The sequence below is a fragment of the Eretmochelys imbricata genome, chromosome 2 (genome assembly GCF_965152235.1).
Source record: "Eretmochelys imbricata isolate rEreImb1 chromosome 2, rEreImb1.hap1, whole genome shotgun sequence".
In the NCBI taxonomy this organism is placed as follows: domain Eukaryota; kingdom Metazoa; phylum Chordata; order Testudines; family Cheloniidae; genus Eretmochelys; species Eretmochelys imbricata.
The window spans coordinates 255,772,433-255,791,797 of NC_135573.1; the positions used below are offsets into that span (position 1 = coordinate 255,772,433).

Below are 19,365 nucleotides of genomic sequence, written 5' to 3' on the forward strand. Positions count from 1 at the left end.
AGATAGGAAACTAGGAGCACAATGAGTCAAAAACCTTGTTGACAAAGATGCCAGTGCTTTAGAGTTATTTATAAAAAGAAATCTCCTATATATACTAGTGCACACAGGACTGGAGCCTTCTCCCACTGAAGGATGAAGGATTCATTTAAGATAATCATATTCTAAACACACTTTGTGACTTTAATTCTATTTAGCAGGTGAGTAAAAGATTCTGGGTCCTACCCAACACTCACTTGAAGGCAATAGGAATTTTTCGACTGATTTCAGTAAGAACAGAACCCATAATCTGCTATCTGATAATTAAGATCAACATTGTAAAATCTGTGTGTAATGTGGTTTGTTTACATAACTCTCATGATTCAGAATTTGTCATCCTATTTACTTTCCCCTTCTCCTGTCAGGTTAAAAAAAACCCCAAACATTCTCACCCTTTCTCCTACTTCTTATGAACTAATTAAGCTACAATAAATCACTTCCAAATTATTTAGCAGTTGCTGCATGCCTACAAAACTGTTTCCTGAAAACGATAAAGTTAGCATTTGTATTTTCGATAGGCTGGTGACTTCAGAATTATCCATGCTGATGCACTCTGAAATCTATCAGTATCTGTTTTTCCATTTGGAAAGGTTTGCTGATAAGTACTCAGGCTTAAATATATACCATGTTAGTGTAATCTCATCTGAATCTGATTTATATTTCCTGATCCTCACGCAGGCTGTCTAAGGATACATGATGAGTGTTAATAACTAGGGAAAAAATGGACTTGACTACTCTCTCTCTGAAAGTAACAGTGAATGATCTGGTATATTAGCATATTCTCTCTCATATTTATTAGATATGATTTTCAATTTTCTTTAACACAGGTCAAGTCCATTGTTTAAATAAGAGTAAAACAACTGTTTGGAATGAAAGGCAAGGGAAGGTTAATTTCCCAGCTCCTCTGCCAACCCTCAAGAAAGGAGCATATTCGATATGCAGAAAAAAAAATCACTGTGTCCTAATTCTTCAGGCCAAATGTAGCTTCAAAGGAAAATCTGTAAAAAGTGCACATTTTTAAAAACCTTTTGTAAACCAGATTTTAATATTTACATTGCTTTGCAGTCAACAGCCATAAAAGATAATTTGCAATCTCTGTCAAATATTTTCGAAATATTTTTAATTTAGTTTAGCTTTCAAATATAAATGCCTCACTCTGCTTCCTTCAATTCCTTTCCCCAAAGTCATGGTATCCGACACTAAGAGCTTCAAACCAAAATGTTGAGTTCTGAAAAGAATAATATAAAGCAAACAGGGACAAAATCCACTGTTAAACAGCTTACTGTATCAACACCAAACCCATCAGATCCATAATGTCAGACACACTCTGTAAGCTGAATAAGCAAAACATTTCCACAATGAGTGCAAGCCAGCAAAGTGTTCCATAAAATGACAACAGGGACATAAGATTCAGCGTTAATAGGTTCAGAGCTTATTTAACTCATTCTTTACTTATGGGATATTCTACTACAAAACAAACAAGGAAGTGACTTTACAGTAAACATAACCTAAACTCCATAGACCAAGCAGGCTACATACATTCAAAGACAGTGCAAAGACACAATGTTAGCTGTAAGGTTTGTATGTTCTTGTCCAAAAATGAACTGAACTAAAAATAGCTTCTGGTATGGAGACAGTTAAAGTGAATTCACTTTTGTACAGCACATGGCCCATGAATCACTTACATCTGACTAAAACACACAAGCCTTTAGTGGAACTTAAGTAAAAGGAATCATTATCATCAATTCAAGTTCCTTTTTTCTATTGAAAACCTTCATGTTCCTCTGAGAATTAATACGTATTTTTTTTCAAAATCAGTAAAGCAATTCTGCAGTTTTTGTCCTTGAGATATAAAAAAAAGAATTCTTTGAGTGAAAAAGAAAGTAGACAATTTTCCAGAAAGTAATAGATATGGAATAATACCTGTGCATCATGGGAGATCTGCAACTTCTTGAGAGAAAAGGGAGTACATTTGCATACAAACAATAGAAATATGAAAAAACAATCATGAAAACTCACCACTAGGTTTCCTATCACCATGACCAGCAAGAAGACGAGAAGGCACAACGGTTGCCCAGCTACTTCCATACAATCCCACATGGTTTCAATCCATTCTCCACAGAGAATTCGGAATATAATAAGGAATGAATGGAAGAAATCGTTCATGTGCCAGCGGGGCAAATTGTTATTAGAGCTTATCTTGTTGACTTTTAGCAAGTAGTCTTTTCCAAAAAGCTGCATTCCTACCACAGCGAAAATAAAGACGATGATCGCCAGAACCAGGGTGAGGTTACCCAGGGCACCCACTGAGTTACCAATGATTTTAATAAGAGTATTTAAGGTTGGCCAGGACTTTGCCAATTTGAAGACTCTCAGCTGTGAACAAAACATAAAACAATGTCTGTTAATAGAATGACAGACATTTCTGGTTCTGAATTATTAAAAATGGGTAAAATATTAAATATTTTTAATACTAGTACAGTAGATGTGCAGTACAGAGTGATTTTAGCAGCAGTTTTGTTAGACTCACCATAGCCATACTTATTACAGTACAATTTGTGCTTCTCACATGACAGGCAATGAATTTTTTCAGAAAATATGCTATGCAGCATTAGGATTAGATGGGTGTGTCCACCTTTCCAGTCTACCGTACCCCTTTCAGGAGTCGGATTTGTCTTGCGTTCTCCAAGTTTCACTGCACTTAAAAACTACTTGCTTACAACATCAGATATAAAAATACAAAAGTGTCACAACACACTATTTCTGAAAAATTGCTGACTTTCTCATTCATATCATATAACTATAAAATAAATCAGTTGGAATACAAATATTGTACTTACATTTCAGTGTATAGTATATAGAGCAGTATAAACAAGTCATTGTCTGTATGACATTTTAGTTTGTACTGATGTTGCTAGTGTTTTTTATGATGCCTGTTGTAAAACTAGGTAAATATCTAGATAAGGTGATATACTCTCTGGAAGACCTCTGCGCACCCCTCGGGGTACAGGTACCTCTGGTTGAGAACCCCTGTCCTATGTGACCAATTCCTTGCTGCTGAATGTTGGGGGCAGGGGATTGTGAAAGCAGGGAGAGAGAACATAGCCTCAGTCCTTAACATTACCTTTTGTGTTCCTGTGTCTCAAGAAAGATGACTTTAAACAAGCTGCCTGGACTTTTAAGGGCCCAGTCCCACAAAGGGAGGTGCCACTCTTGTGTGTTCCTGAGTAGGACTTAGCAAGATATTGCTACCTTTCAATCCCAGAGATTCACCTCTGTGCAGAGGACTATATAGGGTTGCCAAGCCTCCAGGATTGGCCTGGAGTCTCCAGGAACTAAAGATGAATCTTTAATTAAAGATTATGTCATGTGACGAAATCTCCAGGAAATCTACATCCAACCAAAATTGGCAACCCTAGGACCATAAGGCCTAAAAAAATCACCTAAACCCCACTTAAGACCTATTTTGAAGACTTAATGGTGCCTAGGCCTATACTGGCTCTCTGCACAGGGGTTAATTTAATCCCTGCTGAAGAGGGGTTGCGGGAGGCATTCAGCCGCTAGCAATATCAGGCCATACTTTTGCAATTTTCAGGAAGCAAATATTTATAGATGGTAAAGTTAGGGCAATTAAGTCTTCTTGAAAAGAAAAGTTTGTTTTCATGGTCTGGCAAAACTTGGGAAACAACAGAATGGGCAGAATGATTAGCACGGACATCTTGGTATATGAATGCGACACAAATGTCAGGCTGGCAAGAAAACTACTTTTCTGTTCCAATACATCAACAGATTCTCCCATTAATGGAGTGTAACCCCCCTGCACATTTAAAGGGACTGACAGTGAAGGATTTTCACTGAAAAACAGGTTCTGTGTTTTGGTGATAGGTTCTGGGGGAAAAAATCAGTTTGTGATTAATGCAGAGCTATCCACTTTTGACTACATTTAAAAATACAGTAGTATGTTTATTATGTATTTAAGGAATAAAACCTGTAAAGTGACATGTTACTAATTCTTGAGCTTCACTGTTCATTAATTATCTACCGACTTTTCTATTAACTTCTATGCAAACTCAGTTTAAATGCGTTGCAAGTAACTGACACAGCTAGACAGTCAAATTCTGTTCTCATTTATTCTGTTGTAAATCTGGAGTAATTCCATTTGGCCCATCATCTATAATTAGTGTCACTACCGGCATTCACTAATTTATAAAATTTAATTTCCTTTTCAATGAATGTAATTTTAAGAGAATTTAATAAATTCTTGAAAGGGGCTATGTTTTGCAAAAGAGAATAAGGAAACATTACCAATCTGAATGAGCGTAAAACAGACAGATTTCCCATGCTGGATAAACCCAGTTCCATTAGGCTTAGGATAACAATTATACTGTCAAAAATATTCCAGCCCTGCTGAAAATAGTAGTAGGGATCTAAGGCAATTATTTTGAAGATCATTTCTGCTGTAAAAATCCCAGTGAAGACCTGTGGAAAGGAAAGAGGAAGTGAGATCAGTCTGTAAACACATCTCCTGTCGTGAATGATTTCCTACTGATATGTTGAATTAAAATACAGAGACAACAAAATTTTACCAGCAAACCTTTCATCTTTCATCTCTAATGTACTGTCAGTACTTATTGTCAGTATTATCAGTACTCTGGGCTTGTCTGATCCTTTTTCAATATTAGTATTGTTGTCAACAAACAACAACAGGGAATGAGCTATACCTTTGAATTAAGACACTAATTTTCATCTCCCTCTATCATACAAACAGATACCAATAATAAGGTGAGAGAATAAAGGTACTTTTTAAAAAGCTTAAGTCCATAACTTTCAGTGGGGAAGTGAGAGTGATTGCATGACACAGTTAAAGAGGTACTTTTGGGTTCCAGCATACCTGTAGAGTTAGCCCTTTTGTTTCTGTTATTGCACCAATACTATGCAGCATAGTCCTTGCACTTTCAGATTACTGCTGGCAGTGATGGTGATTAGGGCCTCTAATTTGAGTCTTATTGTTCTTTTAAAAATAGACAGGGAAATTTGCTTTTGAAAGTGCCTTGAGAATACTTTGTTTATTTATAACCTAGTTCAAATGTTGCACAGTGAAACTTTTTTAATCTGAACATTTTTCTGTACCACATAAACATACTTATGGAGGGGAGCCTGTTTGTTGATGGCAAACCAGATTTTAAAGGAGGTATCTTATTTGAACCCATACTCGCAAACTGTGTGAAAATGCCAAATCTAGTGCTTTTAAAAACCCCTTAAAATAACTGATTTAAATACATAAGTACAAGGTTGTAAATAGTTGGCTTAGAAGAGAAGGTAGTATGTAGACACACAGTTTGTCACATATTGTTTTATTTTGAGTCTAACCCTCTGGTGAACAGTGCACACAGCTGTGTGTCTTGAAAAATCACCTACTGCATTTGCACATTGCAGCAGCTGATTTTCCATGACACGACAGCCTATGTCAATGCACACTGGCGATCAAAAGATATGTACATGTTATTGACTTAAGTCTACCCGTAATGTTCACACAAGAGGAAATCCTGTCTAACTATAAACTAAGTTTCTGCAATAGTGCTCCAGCAAGACAGATTAATGGGCTCTAAGTAACAACTAGGAAAACCAAATGAGATGAGGGATAAGATAGAATTATAAAATGGCAATGCTAAGGAACAAATGGCCAAACCTGCATTTGAGGAAGCGGCAACATTTACTCTATAATGCTTGGGAAATGAATGAACAGGTAGACAGACTTCCATATAGCAATTTTATATGTTTCCATATCTAAAACGCCTTTCTCTTTCTGATCAGGAAGATAAAATTTCTCTAGTCAAAACATTTTGGATGGACCATCCTTCTTAAAAGGCCAACATGCTAAATTACTTCAGCCCAGCTGGTCTCCAGCGGTGGTACTGCACCAGACAGACTCACCTCTGATTTCCAACAAGTTAACAACTTCTGAGTCACTGTGGTTAGAGATACTAAGTCCATGGGGATATTAAACATCATAGTCAATGGTTGTGAAGTTATACCGAGGATCCTGACTCAAAAGCTGATGATATGCTGAGCACATCATGCAATTATCTTGCTGAGGGATGATACAGGAGGAACAATTTCTTTTTAATCAATAATCTTTTGAGATGGAAACTCTAGGGCCAATAAGACATCAGAGCTTCTGAGGGAATCAGAATCTGTAAAGGCAGAAGTGACTCTTCTGTGTATTAGTTATGAATTCCAAACAGCAATGCATCACAAAATCACTGGAACCTTGTTCAGTGCTAGCTGTGATTGTACAAAAAACTGCTTTCACTAGCTAATCATCCAGATAGGGGATTACTTGGACATTGTCTTCAGGAGTGGAGCCATAAACTGGTATGGGCTATGGTGTACAGATTCTGATAAGTATTAGTGATGTTGCTAACCAATCTAATTTAGATCAATAACCTCTTGATTTCTTTGGAAGGATGAGAAATATAGAAAACATTGCTGCCTGGTGCTGAAGAACTGGCATCACTGCAGGTAGCCTGCTCAGGTGAAGCATGCAGAGATGTGAGTATAATTCTGCTATTTTGCTTGATATCAGGTAAAAACATTATCCTCTTTAGATGACGAGCCTGAGAAGTCAGAGGACCAGAGCTTTGTACCATAATTTTATGACGCAAGTAATATCATCAGAACTGAAGCTCTTCAATGACTGATTCTCACAAGTGCCAGGTGAAGAGTCATACTCTCCCTTCTTATTGTCAGAGGATAAGAACACTTGTTTCCTTTTCTTTCTATTGTTTCTGTCATGATTTCTTTAGAGAAAAAAAAATGGTCTTTTATTCCCTATGATTTCCCCCCATTTAATACTATCCTACCTGCTTGAGGAGGGACAGCTACAGGGAAACCTCTATCAGAAAGCAGTGGAGAAATACTAGCATTTTTGAGTTTGGCTAGGAAGAAGAGAATCCTGATTTTGCTCCTTTAGGAACTTGCAGTGAGGAGACTCAAGACAGACTGAGATTCTTCATAAAGTCATGCTAATAACTAGAGCCAGCTGGAAAAATTCTGATGAAACATTGTTTTATCTGAATTTGCTGATTTGCCGAAATCGAAACACATTTGAAGAGACTGTTTGATCTCACTAATAATCCAGCAGAACTCAGGCAGGGCTCCTACAGAACTTCCATCAAAAACCTGCCAGGTTTCCTGCCAGCTCACCCACCTGGATTCTCAGCATCCCAGCTGCTGGATGGCCAGTCCAGGGCTTTAGGGTATCAGGGGCTCTGGGGCTTCCAGGTCCGGGGCAGCCCACTATGCAGATTGCCTCTACTTCCAGGGTCCATGGCTCTGGGGCAGCTCACCAAGTGAACTGCCTCAAAGCTGGGAACTCCAGAGCTTCCTACAGCCACAGCTCCAGCCAGCCAGCCAGACTGTCCGGCAGCTGAGGCTCCATTCCCTTTTGTGGAGAATTTTGAAATTTTGGGTTTTCATTCCAAATCGAAACAAAACCAAATGTTGAGATATTGAAAACCTCCGTGAATCAGAATTACCTTTCTGTGCCCAGCTCTACTAATAACCCATCAAAGTTTGGGTTTAATAAAACTGAGGAGGAAGGGCCCAGGATGCTCTTGAGCCACTGATATTTCGCCTGAAGAACTGTCCTTTCACAGAAGCCCATTGCAAACAGCATTGCAAGAAGAATGCCTGCTTCGTTTTATTTTTTCACCATTACCACAAACAGGAGAAATGGCTCCAGCAAGCAGTCCTGAGAGACTTGGAGCAAGATAAGGTTGACTGCTTTTCAACTCCTTTTAGAGTAACAGCCGTGTTAGTCTGTATTCGCAAAAAGAAAAGGAGTACTTGTGGCACCTTAGAGACTAACCAATTTATTCGAGCATAAGCTTTCGTGAGCTACAGCTCAACTTCTTTTGTTTCCTGTCTCTGTTTTCTCCTCTACTCAGAGTGATCGCACATAGGTCATCTAGACTCTGCCAGGCAGAATTGTGGGGGAGTCACACAGGTGCTGCTGGAATCTAAAGTTACCTATGGACTGGACAAGGGGAAAAGATGATAGGCCAAGTGTAGAGCAGGGATCATGAGCATCTTTGCTCTGGGGTGTCAGAGTGGGCAGCTGCAGAATTGCCACCTGACCACCTGCTGAGAAGCCCCAGGATCTGGGAGACCTCAGTTTTTTCCATGCGGGGAATAAGATGAGGGATCAAAATTCCTGCATATGGGACTGCTGTTAAGGGGAGCCAACACAGCCCAATTAGAGGGCTATTTAGCTCCTTTTATAACTGGTGCTATCCACAAAGAGCAATAACAGAGGTCTGGGAGCAAGACAGAAGTCCATCACTGACCATAGCTACAAAGGGAAATCTCTCAAGACTGAACAGCTTAAGATGTGGTGATTGGTCCATCTGCCTAGGAGAGTAATTGACACTGCTGGAGGAAGCCAATTGATGCAGTTATGAGAATGGAGAGAAGTAGTGAGGGAAAATTCTGTATCTGGTGGTCAGCAGATTCCAAGAGAAAAGGACTACTCTGAGAAGCCTAACTGTTGCTTCTGCCTATTTGTACCTGTTACCTCCAGGAGTCCATGTTGGTGGAATTGTGTGAATGGACACATATATACTTTGTCAAATATTTCAATAATTGATTGCTACCATTTTTTTTTTTACAAAAATGAAAATAACCTTAAATCCAGTATGTGATTCTTTCTGGATGATAATCTGCAGAGGAATATACTGCCTATATTTTCTCTAGAATATGGCTAATAGTTTCAAAGGCTTTAATAATTCTGAGTGCCCCAATTTCTGAGTGCCCAACTTGAGAGCCCTTAAAAGAGCATGGTTTCCAGAAGGTGGGTGTTCAGCATGATCTGAAATCAGGGCGTTGTAGCTGTCTCAACCTGGGAAGCCCCAAAATGAGTAAACCCGTTGGGTTTAGTGTGTAGGTGCTGGGTGGTCTTGGTGGCCTACAATATACAGGAGATTGGACTAGATGATTTGGTGGTCCCATCCGACCTTGAAAATCTTGGCTGTAGTATAACTATAAAAGTGATAACTCAAGGCTACTTCCCCCTGGGGCACTAGCTTATTTTTTCCATAGTATTCTTTAACTTACAAAATCACTAATGTTCAGTGACCTATACATCCTTATTATTGATTTTTAAAAACTTTTTAAGATTCTTGTTCCTTCACTTCCTATAATAGTTACCTACTGGAAATCTGTTGGTCTCAGCACTGAAGTGACACTTTATTGTCCACTAATGAGCAGCAGAGTATGCTTGCTTAGTGACAGCAGATACATAAACTTTCTTCATTTCTCTTCAGCTGCCAGGAGGACCACCAAATAAAGAAAACTACCCTTGCTTGGCAAGACATCTACAAGGTTGTGCTGACAGCACACCAAATGGGTTAATCCTAAAACCTCTAGCTCCAATAGTTTTCAGCCTTCACAACTTGAAAAAGCAGAAATAAACTCTCCAGATATAATTTTGGGTTCAAATTCACTTACCAGATTGCCTATGTAAAGCATGTCATCAAACTCCTTTGTCATCTTGTAATGCTCCAGGGCCATGAAGAGAGTATTCATCACAATGCAAAGGGTGATTGTGAGGTCAGTAAATGGATCCATTACCACAAACTTTACATGTTTCTTGATTAACAACCACAATGGACAGCAATCCCAAATGAGAAATTTAATGGCAAAATGATTCCAGCATGGAGGACATCGCTGTTGTGATTCCTCAAGCTCTAAGTGAGAAGCAGAACGTGAAGAAATAGTCAAATAACACTGAATTATGTGACAAGAGAATACTTTAAACGAATCAAAGCACAGAAGAAAACCCACCAGCATCCATCTAAATGACCAAGAATCTGCTTTTTAATAGACAAATAGTCCTACCCCAACAACCTGGTAAAATACAAACTCTTTGAGGACATGGATTGTCTTTATTTTTTGCCTATTGCACAGGACCAAGCACACTGTTGACTTAATCCTCAAAGCCGATAACACAGGGGTTGGCAACCTGCGGCACGCGGCCCATCAAGGTAATTCACTAGCGGGCAATGAGACATTTTGTTTACGTTGACAGTCCACAGGCACGGCTCCCCCCGCAGCTCCCAGTGGCCACGGTTCACCATTCCCGACCAATGGGAGCTGTGAGAAGCGGTGGCCAGCACTTCCCTGCAGCCCGCCGCTTCCCGCAGCTCCCAAGCACTGTCTACACTGGGGGCTAGGTCAATATAACTATGGCCTGGTCTACATTACACAGTTAGGTCAGTGTAAGCTGCCTTACATTGACCTAGCTGTGGAAGTGTCATTACATAAATTTGGCTCCTGCGGATACAAGTGCCTTTCTACGTTGATTTAGTAACATCGCTGCATGGCGTACAGTCCAGGTAGATGTAATTAGGTTGATGCACTGTCAGTGTAGACACTGTGTTGCTTACGTCGACTGTTACTGGCTTTCAGGAGCCATCCCATGGTGCCCCACGCTGACAACATGATCGATACAAGTGCTCTTGGTGAGTACGAGCACCATAACAGAACAACTAAACAATTACAGTCTGTTTATAAACAGTCCCGTCTCTTCAGCCAGGGTGCAGCCTCTATGCTCTTCCCTTCACTGAGAGAGAAAACTACAGTATCATATATTGGGATTCTACTAGCAAACTTTTAAATGAAATTACTGAAGTCACTGGGTCTTTAATGGGGCCAGGATTTCACCATGAGTTTGAGTATTCTGTCTGCATCCTGCAGGCCAGATTGTATACTTTGTACATAGGCCCTTGTTGTGTCTGGAATGAAGACCCCTGTCCCAAGAGTGAGGAAGCTGTGGGATATCACCCTACGTTCCCTTTCAGTCACATAACATTTTCAGTTATGTAGAACAATGTCTGTGCTGATGGCATAAAGGTTTCATATGCACAAGCTCCTACAGAGTTTTGTATCAGTCGATGGCCATTTTTACTGTGCAAGGAATTGGGTGGAACTGCAATGGAGACCTTTCTCATGCTGGCCCTGATTCTGCAAGAGACTTGAGTATAGGTTAGGGTATATGCTTAAATCACTAGCTGAAGCAGTCCCACTAATCAAGTAGTTAAAATTAAATATGCACTGAAGTCCCTTGCTGAGTCAAGGAACTGATTGTAAAAGCACTCCATTCAAGTTCCACCTCCTTCTTTGCACAATTAAAATGACACACTTGAAGTTAGCCTTTTAGAACTACTCATGTGCTAAAGTTACACACAACTGATCTCAATGTGCAAATGCAGACTATATTTTAAAATGCTCAGGACCCAGTCTAACTTCCAGTGAAGCCAAAGGAAAAATTTCCATTGATTTCAAAAGGAACTGAATTGAGTAATTAGTACACAAACTGCATTAGTTATGCACGCATGTGCACTGAAGCCTACTGTCTTTTGTAACTAGAGCTGATTAGAAATTTTTATGGAAATCATTTATTTGCTGAAAAAGGCAGATTTGGGTCCACCAAAATGATTTGTGAATTCAGGTCCATTTTGGCAAATTATTTCAATCAGAAAAACAACAACAACCAAGAAATGCTGAATTGGTTTGTTTTGGCATTTTATGAAATGAAACATTTAAACTTTTTGCTTCAGAAAAATGTTTCATTTCAAAATTTACTTCAATTTTATTGAAAAAAATTAAAATGTTTTTAAAACCTCAATACTGAAACAAAACATTTTATTTTACTTTAATTTTTTTTAATTTTTCAATTTTGCTAAACAATTAAAAAAATTTCCATTTTGGGTCCACCTGAAACTATCCCCCACCCGATTTTTCAATTTGGCCACCACGTCAAAAATCATCAGTTATCCATTCAGGTCTATTTGTAAAATTGGCAGACTGTCGTTAATGGGGCTGCTATCATAAAACTTACTACTCAGTCAAGTCAAACCAATTTTTCCTGGAATACTCAAAGACACTTCTCCTCAAAGAGGACTATCTCTCTGGCAAATTTTAACTTTCTACTTCAGTCTCTTCAGCACCAGAACACTTAAAAATAAACACAAGGATAATCTTTATAACAGGGATGGGATTTTTAAAAAACTTTCCTTGTATTCAAACATCTCAACCAATTTTGCTAAAAGTTCAGATACAGAAATTTTCCACTCCTATTCTAATAAAAGAAAAATATAGATAGTACTTACTATCTACTATACCCCAACAAGAATGACCATCATTTGTCAAAATAATTTAAGAGCAACAGTGGAAATGATGGTCTAACCTACAGTGAGGCATTAAAGATTAGACCATACTAGCTAATTAATTTAATGTAACTTTTTCTAACTGATTTAGCTTCTTACAAATTTATTGATTTTGGCACGATAGCTTAATATGATAAACACCATGCCAGCTATATGACTATTTCTTACCTACATTAATTAATTTTTGAAACCCATGGCAGATATGACAGCCTTTGTTACGGGTGAACTGCAAAGGGAAAAATAAAATTGGACCCATGCCCTTTTATTTGCTTCCTTCTGGTGTATAAAGAACACACAGAATATTGGTTTTGTTTGTGGTTTTGTTCTTGTTAGTTTTTTTAAATTAGAAATTCAGGTCCTTTCTAGCTTGTAGGACTCCGTGGAGAACTAGTGATGTGATGAGATCATAAGAGTAAACAGAATGAAACGTTCAACTGAGAGGGGAAGGTGTTTTTGTTGTTGTTGTTGTTTTTTGTCGAACAATTTAACTCATTGGACCAGATCTTCAGCTGGTGGATTTTTGATGTTAAGTCAATGGCCCTTTGTTTTGTGTTAACACATATTTAACTTCAATGACTAATTAAAGTTTTGGAGTAAAGAAGCCTTTGCTAAAGAATTAACTACACAGGGCACAGATAAACCTAGTCTATACTCTCACTGCGGCATTAACTCCAATTATCTACTCTTCAGTTAACTCGTCCCGAGTTAGCTTCTCCTGAGAGAGCGCGGCCACATGTGAAGCAACACTTGTTGCACGGAGCGATCGTGCTGGCAGCTGATGAGTTGTGCTGACTCCAGCTATAGCTTATACCACAAGAGGGACCAGCCAACTGGCATTAAAAGCACCATGATGCTCAGGTTAATATTTTTTCTGTGTGGATGGCACTTGAGTTGGGGTAACACTCAAGTTATTACTCGAATTATCTGGGCTTCATGTCTGCTCCTCTCTCCTGCCTGTGGCCTGTACCCTTCACCTGGGAGAAACCTTAGCTCACAGTAACTGGCCTTTAGCCACAGGAAGTTTGTGTTCCCATAAGCAGACTCTGGGGGGTTTAAAAGGCCACTTCTACAGGACACCTGCTGCTGGTGGTGCCAGGGCATACAAATAGGTGCTGGCTGCCATGGAGAGAGGAGCAAGTGCAGATAAGCCTGCTTACCTCCCTTCTCCATGACCAGTACTGCAGTGATATACTTAGTTCAGGCTCTTATGCCTACCGAATTATCGGTCACGGCCTCTACTCCAGCCTGGCCAGCTCAACCTACAAATCTTTAGGTTTTGTTTAGCAACAAAACTTCGGGAGCTCTAAATAGCTGTTAAATTACACATGGTGAGTACCTCTGCACTATACTGTATCAACAAGGGCTCATTGGCCTAGACACAGGGGTGAAAGTAACTTAAAGGACTCACCGGTACTCCGGAGTCCTAATGAGAGGGCGGGGCCTCAACCTTAAGAGGAGGGGCCTTTAAATCCCCAGGCACTTTAAATCAGGATTTAAAGGGCCTGGGGCTAGGGCTGTGGGAGCAGCAGCTGGGAGCCCCAGGCCCTTTAAATCACCCCCCGAGCTCCCAGCTGCAGAGGCAACTGAGAGCCCTGGGGTTCGGGGGTAATTTAAAGGGGGCTATTTAAAGGGCCTGGGGCCACTGCTACCACCCCAGCCCTTTAACTTGCCACCGGAGCACCGCTGCCGCTACCCCAGGGCTCTGGCAACAAGGCCCCGGGGACAATTTAAAGGGCCCGGGCCAGATTAACTTTTTGTGGGCCTGGCGCCAAACATATTTGAGGGCCCCCCTGGGGAAAGAAGAGGCCAGGGGCAAGAGCACAGCGGAGCATGGTGGTGGTGGTGGTGGGGGGGGAAGGATTGGACCCCAGCTGGACCAAGGCAGGGGTCGGGGCAAGATGAGCACAGTGAGGTATGGGGGGAGAATTAGTCCCTGCTGACTGGAGCAAGGCAGGGGCTGGGGGCAAAAACACAGTGGGGCGGGAGCTAGGGTTGGTCCTTGGAGCAAGGGAGGGGCTGGGGATAAACTGCAAGGGCAGCAGGGCTGGGGAGGGGGTAAACAGGATCCCGCACACACTCCCCTGCCCACATAGAGCGGGTGCCTACCTTCTCCCTGGTTCTAGCCCATTCTCTTTGTCTCTCTCTGCACCAAGCTGATGGTGGGGGTGCACTGAGAACAGGGCTGGGGATGCAGGGTCTGGGAGGGAGTTAGGGTGCAGGAGTAGGCTGGGGGTTGGGGTGCAGGGTCTGTCCAGGAGCTAGAATGAGGGAGGGGGCTCAGGGTTGGGGCAGGAGGTTGGGGTGTGGAGCGCTTACCTGGGGCAGCTCTCATTTGGTGCGAGGGGTGCAGGTGGGTATGTGGGGTGGGGAAGGGTGCAGGAGCTCCCGTTTGGTGCTCAGGGTGGGGATGTGGGGGGGTGCAGGAGTCAGGGCAGAGGGCTGGGGGTGTGGCCTGGGGTCATGGGGTATGAGGGGGGTGCAGGTGTCAGGGCAGAGGGCTGAGGTTGCTCCCAGCTCCCTGCCCTGAGCGGCTCACGGCAGGGGACTGGAAGGGGTATGCCCTGATTCCACCCCATTCCCCAAGACCCCGCCCCCCGCCTCTTCTCTGCTTCCTCATGCCAGCAAACAGCTGATCGGCAGCAGGGAGAGAGAGTGAGAGGGGGAGGGGGAACGCAGCACACTGGGGGAAGAGGCGGGGGAGGGGGGAGATGGGGTGCCAGCGGAACCTGCCCTGCAGCAGCAGGACAGAGCCCCGGGAGAAGGCAGCACCAAGCTTCTGCCCCCATAGGAGAGAGGCCAGGGCCCCTTCTGAGCGTGGGCCCTTTAAATAGCTGCTGGAGCCCTACCGCCGCTACCCCAGGGCTCCGGCAGCGGGGCTCTGGTGGAAATTTAAAGGGCCCAGGGCTCCAGCCACTGCTGGGAGCCCCAGGCCCTTTAAACTGCCCCCTGGGGAAGCCGGTCCGCCCCGCTACGGCTCACTGGCTCTTGCCGGTACGCCGTACCGGGGCGTACCGGCTTACTTGCACCTCTGCCTAGACATCAAAGTTGCCTGCAAAACAGATTTGTAACACAGCTGTATAACACAAACTGTATCTGAATGCAGACCTCTTCGATACATATTCCAAGACTTGTCCGTGCATCAGTTTGTGGGACAGATGTGTGTTGAAAAAGCATTTCTGTTAATAACAATGTATCAGTTACTATGAAACTATAGCCAGGATACACTGAAATGCTGTTGAACTGAAGAAGTGGCAGGGAGAGGGGATGGCTGTTCATTGTCACTGTTTATGATTTGTAGACCAGAAATTTAATTCCTTTCCACCATCTTTCTATGTTTCGAGGACAGAGTTTTCATTTCTACATTGTGGTGATGAAGGAGATGTTCTGAAAAAAAATTATGATGAAATTAGAATCCAGCCTATTATATTTGTGACATAATGATCACACTAACCTCTAGTACAGCAACGTTTTTTGTAGTAACAGATATTGACATTTATGTCATTATGATCTTTGCTACCAATATGTACTTGGGTTTGAATTAAGGAATCAATAAGGAATGTCTTACCTTCCATGGCACTGGTAATGATACTGACTGCACTCACTGCTCGTTGTCTTTGAAATGGCTGGTCAAAATGGTCCACTGAAAGGCGATGGGGCATCAAAAGCTGCTTCTTGCTTGCCTCATCAGATGGAGAGGCCTGTTTAAATGGACATATTTGGTCAGCAAGGCACAAGAGAGGATGAAGTCAGGGCAGACATGGAGTAGAATTTTCAAACTCAAGGAGCCGAAATTTCTTGAGACTTTTATTTTGAAAATGGGACTTAGGTATTGCAACATTGAGCAGAACAACTCTTAAAAATCTGGGACTAAGTCTCTTTTGAAAATATCACTTGGGCATCAAAGTCAGACAAGTTCTTTTGAAAATTTTGCCCCTTGATCTCGATGCACTGATCCAGACTGAACATATAAAAATATGCAAGTGAGGAGGAAGGGTATTTCTAACATCAGAGAAACATCAACTCAGTAGGCTCTTAGCTTGTGAAAGAAACTCTATTTAATTACAATAATTATAACATTATTTCCGAAATGTGTTAACTGTTTAATTATATGGGTACCAAAGGAAAAGGGGTATGAACAAAAGCTCCAGTTATTGGCCTCTAATATCAAACAAAGCAAATGCTAGGGGTGAAAAGTGCCTCTTCATCACATGGCTTTTCTTGGTCTGCAGTGTTGCCAACTCTTAGGAATTTATCACCAGTCTCGCAATATTTGGTGTTCTAGCTGCTGGAGTTTTGCAATTTTGTGAGAATCTCAGCTTCCACTTGAAGAAAAATATGTTTCTAGCCTTCATGGCTGCAGAGAAACATTTGAAAAAACAAAACCATAGAATCATAGAATCATAGAATATCAGGGTTGGAAGGGACCTCAGGAGGTCATCTAGTCCAACCCCTGCTCAAAAGCAGGACCCATACCCAATTAAATCATCCCAGCCAGGGCTTTGTCAAGCCTGATCTTAAAAACTTCTAAGGAAGGAGATTCCACCACCTCCCTAGGCAACGCATTCCAGTGTTTCACCACCCTCTTAGTGAAAAAGTTTTTCCTAATATCCAACCTAAACCTCCCCCACTGCAACTTGAGACCATTACTCCTTGTCCTGTCCTCTTCCACCACTGAGAATAGTCTAGAACCATCCTCTCTGGAACTACCTCTCAGGTAGTTGAAAGCAGCTATCAAATCCCCCCTCATTCTTCTCTTCTGCAGACTAAACAATCCCAGTTCCCTCAGCCTCTCCTCATAACTCATGTGTTCCAGACCCCTAATCATTTTTGTTGCCCTTCGCTGGACTCTCTCCAATTTATCCACATCCTTCTTGTAGTGTGGGGCCCAAAACTGGACACAGTACTCCAGATGAGGCCTCACCAGTGTCGAATAGAGGGGGACGATCACGTCCCTCGATCTGCTCGCTATGCCCCTACTTATACATCCCAAAATGCCATTGGCCTTCTTGGCAACAAGGGCACACTGCTGGCTCATATCCAGCTTCTCGTCCACTGTCACCCCTAGGTCCTTTTCCGCAGAACTGCTGCCTAGCCATTCGGTCCCTAGTCTGTAGCTGTGCAGTGGGTTCTTCCATCCTAAGTGCAGGACCCTGCACTTATCCTTATTGAACCTCATCAGATTTCTTTTGGCCCAATCCTCCAATTTGTCTAGGTCCCTCTGTATCCTATCCCTGCCCTCCAGCGTATCTACCACTCCTCCCAGTTTAGTATCATCCGCAAATTTGCTGAGAGTGCAATCCACACCATCCTCCAGATCATTTATGAAGATATTGAACAAAACCGGCCCCAGGACTGACCCCTGGGGCACTCCACTTGACACCGGCTGCCAACTAGACATGGAGCCATTGATCACTACCCATTGAGCCCGACAATCTAGCCAACTTTCTACCCACCTTATAGTGCATTCATCCAGCCCATACTTCCTTAACTTGCTGACAAGAATACTGTGGGAGACCGTGTCAAAAGCTTTGCTAAAGTCAAGATACAATACATCCACTGCTTTCCCTTCATCCACAGAACCAGTAATCTCATCATAGAAGGTGATTTGATTAGTCAGGCATGACCTTCCCTTGGTGAATCCATGCTGACTGTTCCTGATCCCTTTCCTCTCATGTAAGTGCTTCAGGATTGATTCTTTGAGGATCTGCTCCATGATTTTTCCAGGGACTGAAGTGAGGCTGACTGGCCTGTAGTTCCCAGGATCCTCCTTCTTCCCTTTTCCCAGTCATCCTTTTTCCAGTCATCCGGGACTTCCCCCGTTCACCACGAGTTTTCAAAGATAATGGCCAATGGCTCTGCAATCACAGCTGCCAGTTCCTTTAGCACTCTCGGATGCAACTCATCCGGCCCCATGGACTTGTGCACGTCCAGTTTTTCTAAATAGTCCCTAACCACCTCTTTCTCCACAGAGGGCTGGCCATCTATTCCCCATGTTGTGATGCCCAGCACAGCAGTCTGGGAGCTGACCTTGTTCGTGAAGACAGAGGCAAAAAAAGCATTGAGTACATTAGCTTTTTCCACATCCTCCGTCACTAGGTTGCCTCCCTCATTCATTAAGGGGCCCACACTTTCCTTGGCTTTCTTCTTGTTGCCAACATACCTGAAGAAACCCTTCTTGTTACTCTTAACATCTCTCGCTAGCTGCAGCTCCAGGTGCGATTTGGCCCTCCTAATTTCATTCCTACATTCAAACCTAAAGGCTCAAAACCCAGAAGGCAAGTAAAAGAACCACAAATTTATAATTTTTTAAAAATCATGATTTTTTTAAGCCAATCTCATGATTTTGAAGGTTTGGGGTTGGCAATACTGAGCCAGGCAGCAGGATAGGATATTCTCATGCACATATGGTGTCATAAATATAAAGGAAGGGTAACCACCTTTCTGTATACAGTGCTAGAAAAGCCCTTGCTGGCACCTGACCAAAATGACCAATGAGGAGACAAGATACTTTCACATCTGCGGGGAGTGCGGGGGGGGGGGGACGGGGGACAAAGGGTTCATCTGTCTGTGTGATGCTTTTGCCGGGAACAGATCAGGAATGCAGCCTTACAACTGTTAGTTAGTAAGTAATCTAGCTAGAAATGCGTTAGATTTCCTTTTGTTTAATGGCTGGTAAAATAAGCTGTGCTGGATGGAATGTATATTCCTGTTTTGGTGTCTTTTTGTAACTTAAGGTTTTGCCTAGAGGGATTCTCTATGTTTTGAATCTGATTACCCTGTAAGGTATTTAGCATCCTGATTTTACAGAGGTGATTCTTTTACCTTTTCTTTAATTAAAATTCTTCTTCTAAGAACCTGATTGATTTTTCATTGTTCTTAAGACCCAAGGGTTTGGGTCTGTGTTTACCGGTACAAATTGGTGAGGATTCTTATCCAGCCTTCCCCAGGAAAGGGGGTGTAGGGTTTGGGGGGATATTTTGGGGGAAGATGTCTCCAAGTGGGCTCTTTCCCTGGTCTTTATGTAAGACACTTGGTGGTGGCAGCATACGGTTCAAGGACAAGGCAAAGTTTGTACCTTGGGGAAGTTTTTAACCTAAGCTGG

General features: G+C 42.1%; 1 protein-coding gene across 4 annotated transcripts in view; it reads right to left on the minus strand.

The window, feature by feature from the left end:
- Window positions 1-19,365, minus strand: part of LOC144260769 (sodium channel protein type 5 subunit alpha-like) — a 263,536-nt gene that overhangs the window by 141,847 nt on the left and 102,324 nt on the right. For 3 of the 4 annotated variants that reach the window (XM_077809502.1, XM_077809501.1, XM_077809503.1), the window contains exons 12-15: window positions 15,829-15,961; window positions 9,544-9,782; window positions 4,342-4,515; window positions 2,056-2,412 (exon numbers count right to left, since the gene is read on the minus strand). In XM_077809502.1, the coding sequence (XP_077665628.1) occupies window positions 2,056-2,412; window positions 4,342-4,515; window positions 9,544-9,782; window positions 15,829-15,961 (903 nt within the window). The remainder of the gene's footprint in view (window positions 1-2,055; window positions 2,413-4,341; window positions 4,516-9,543; window positions 9,783-15,828; window positions 15,962-19,365) is intronic. The other variant, XM_077809504.1, reaches the window with a different exon arrangement.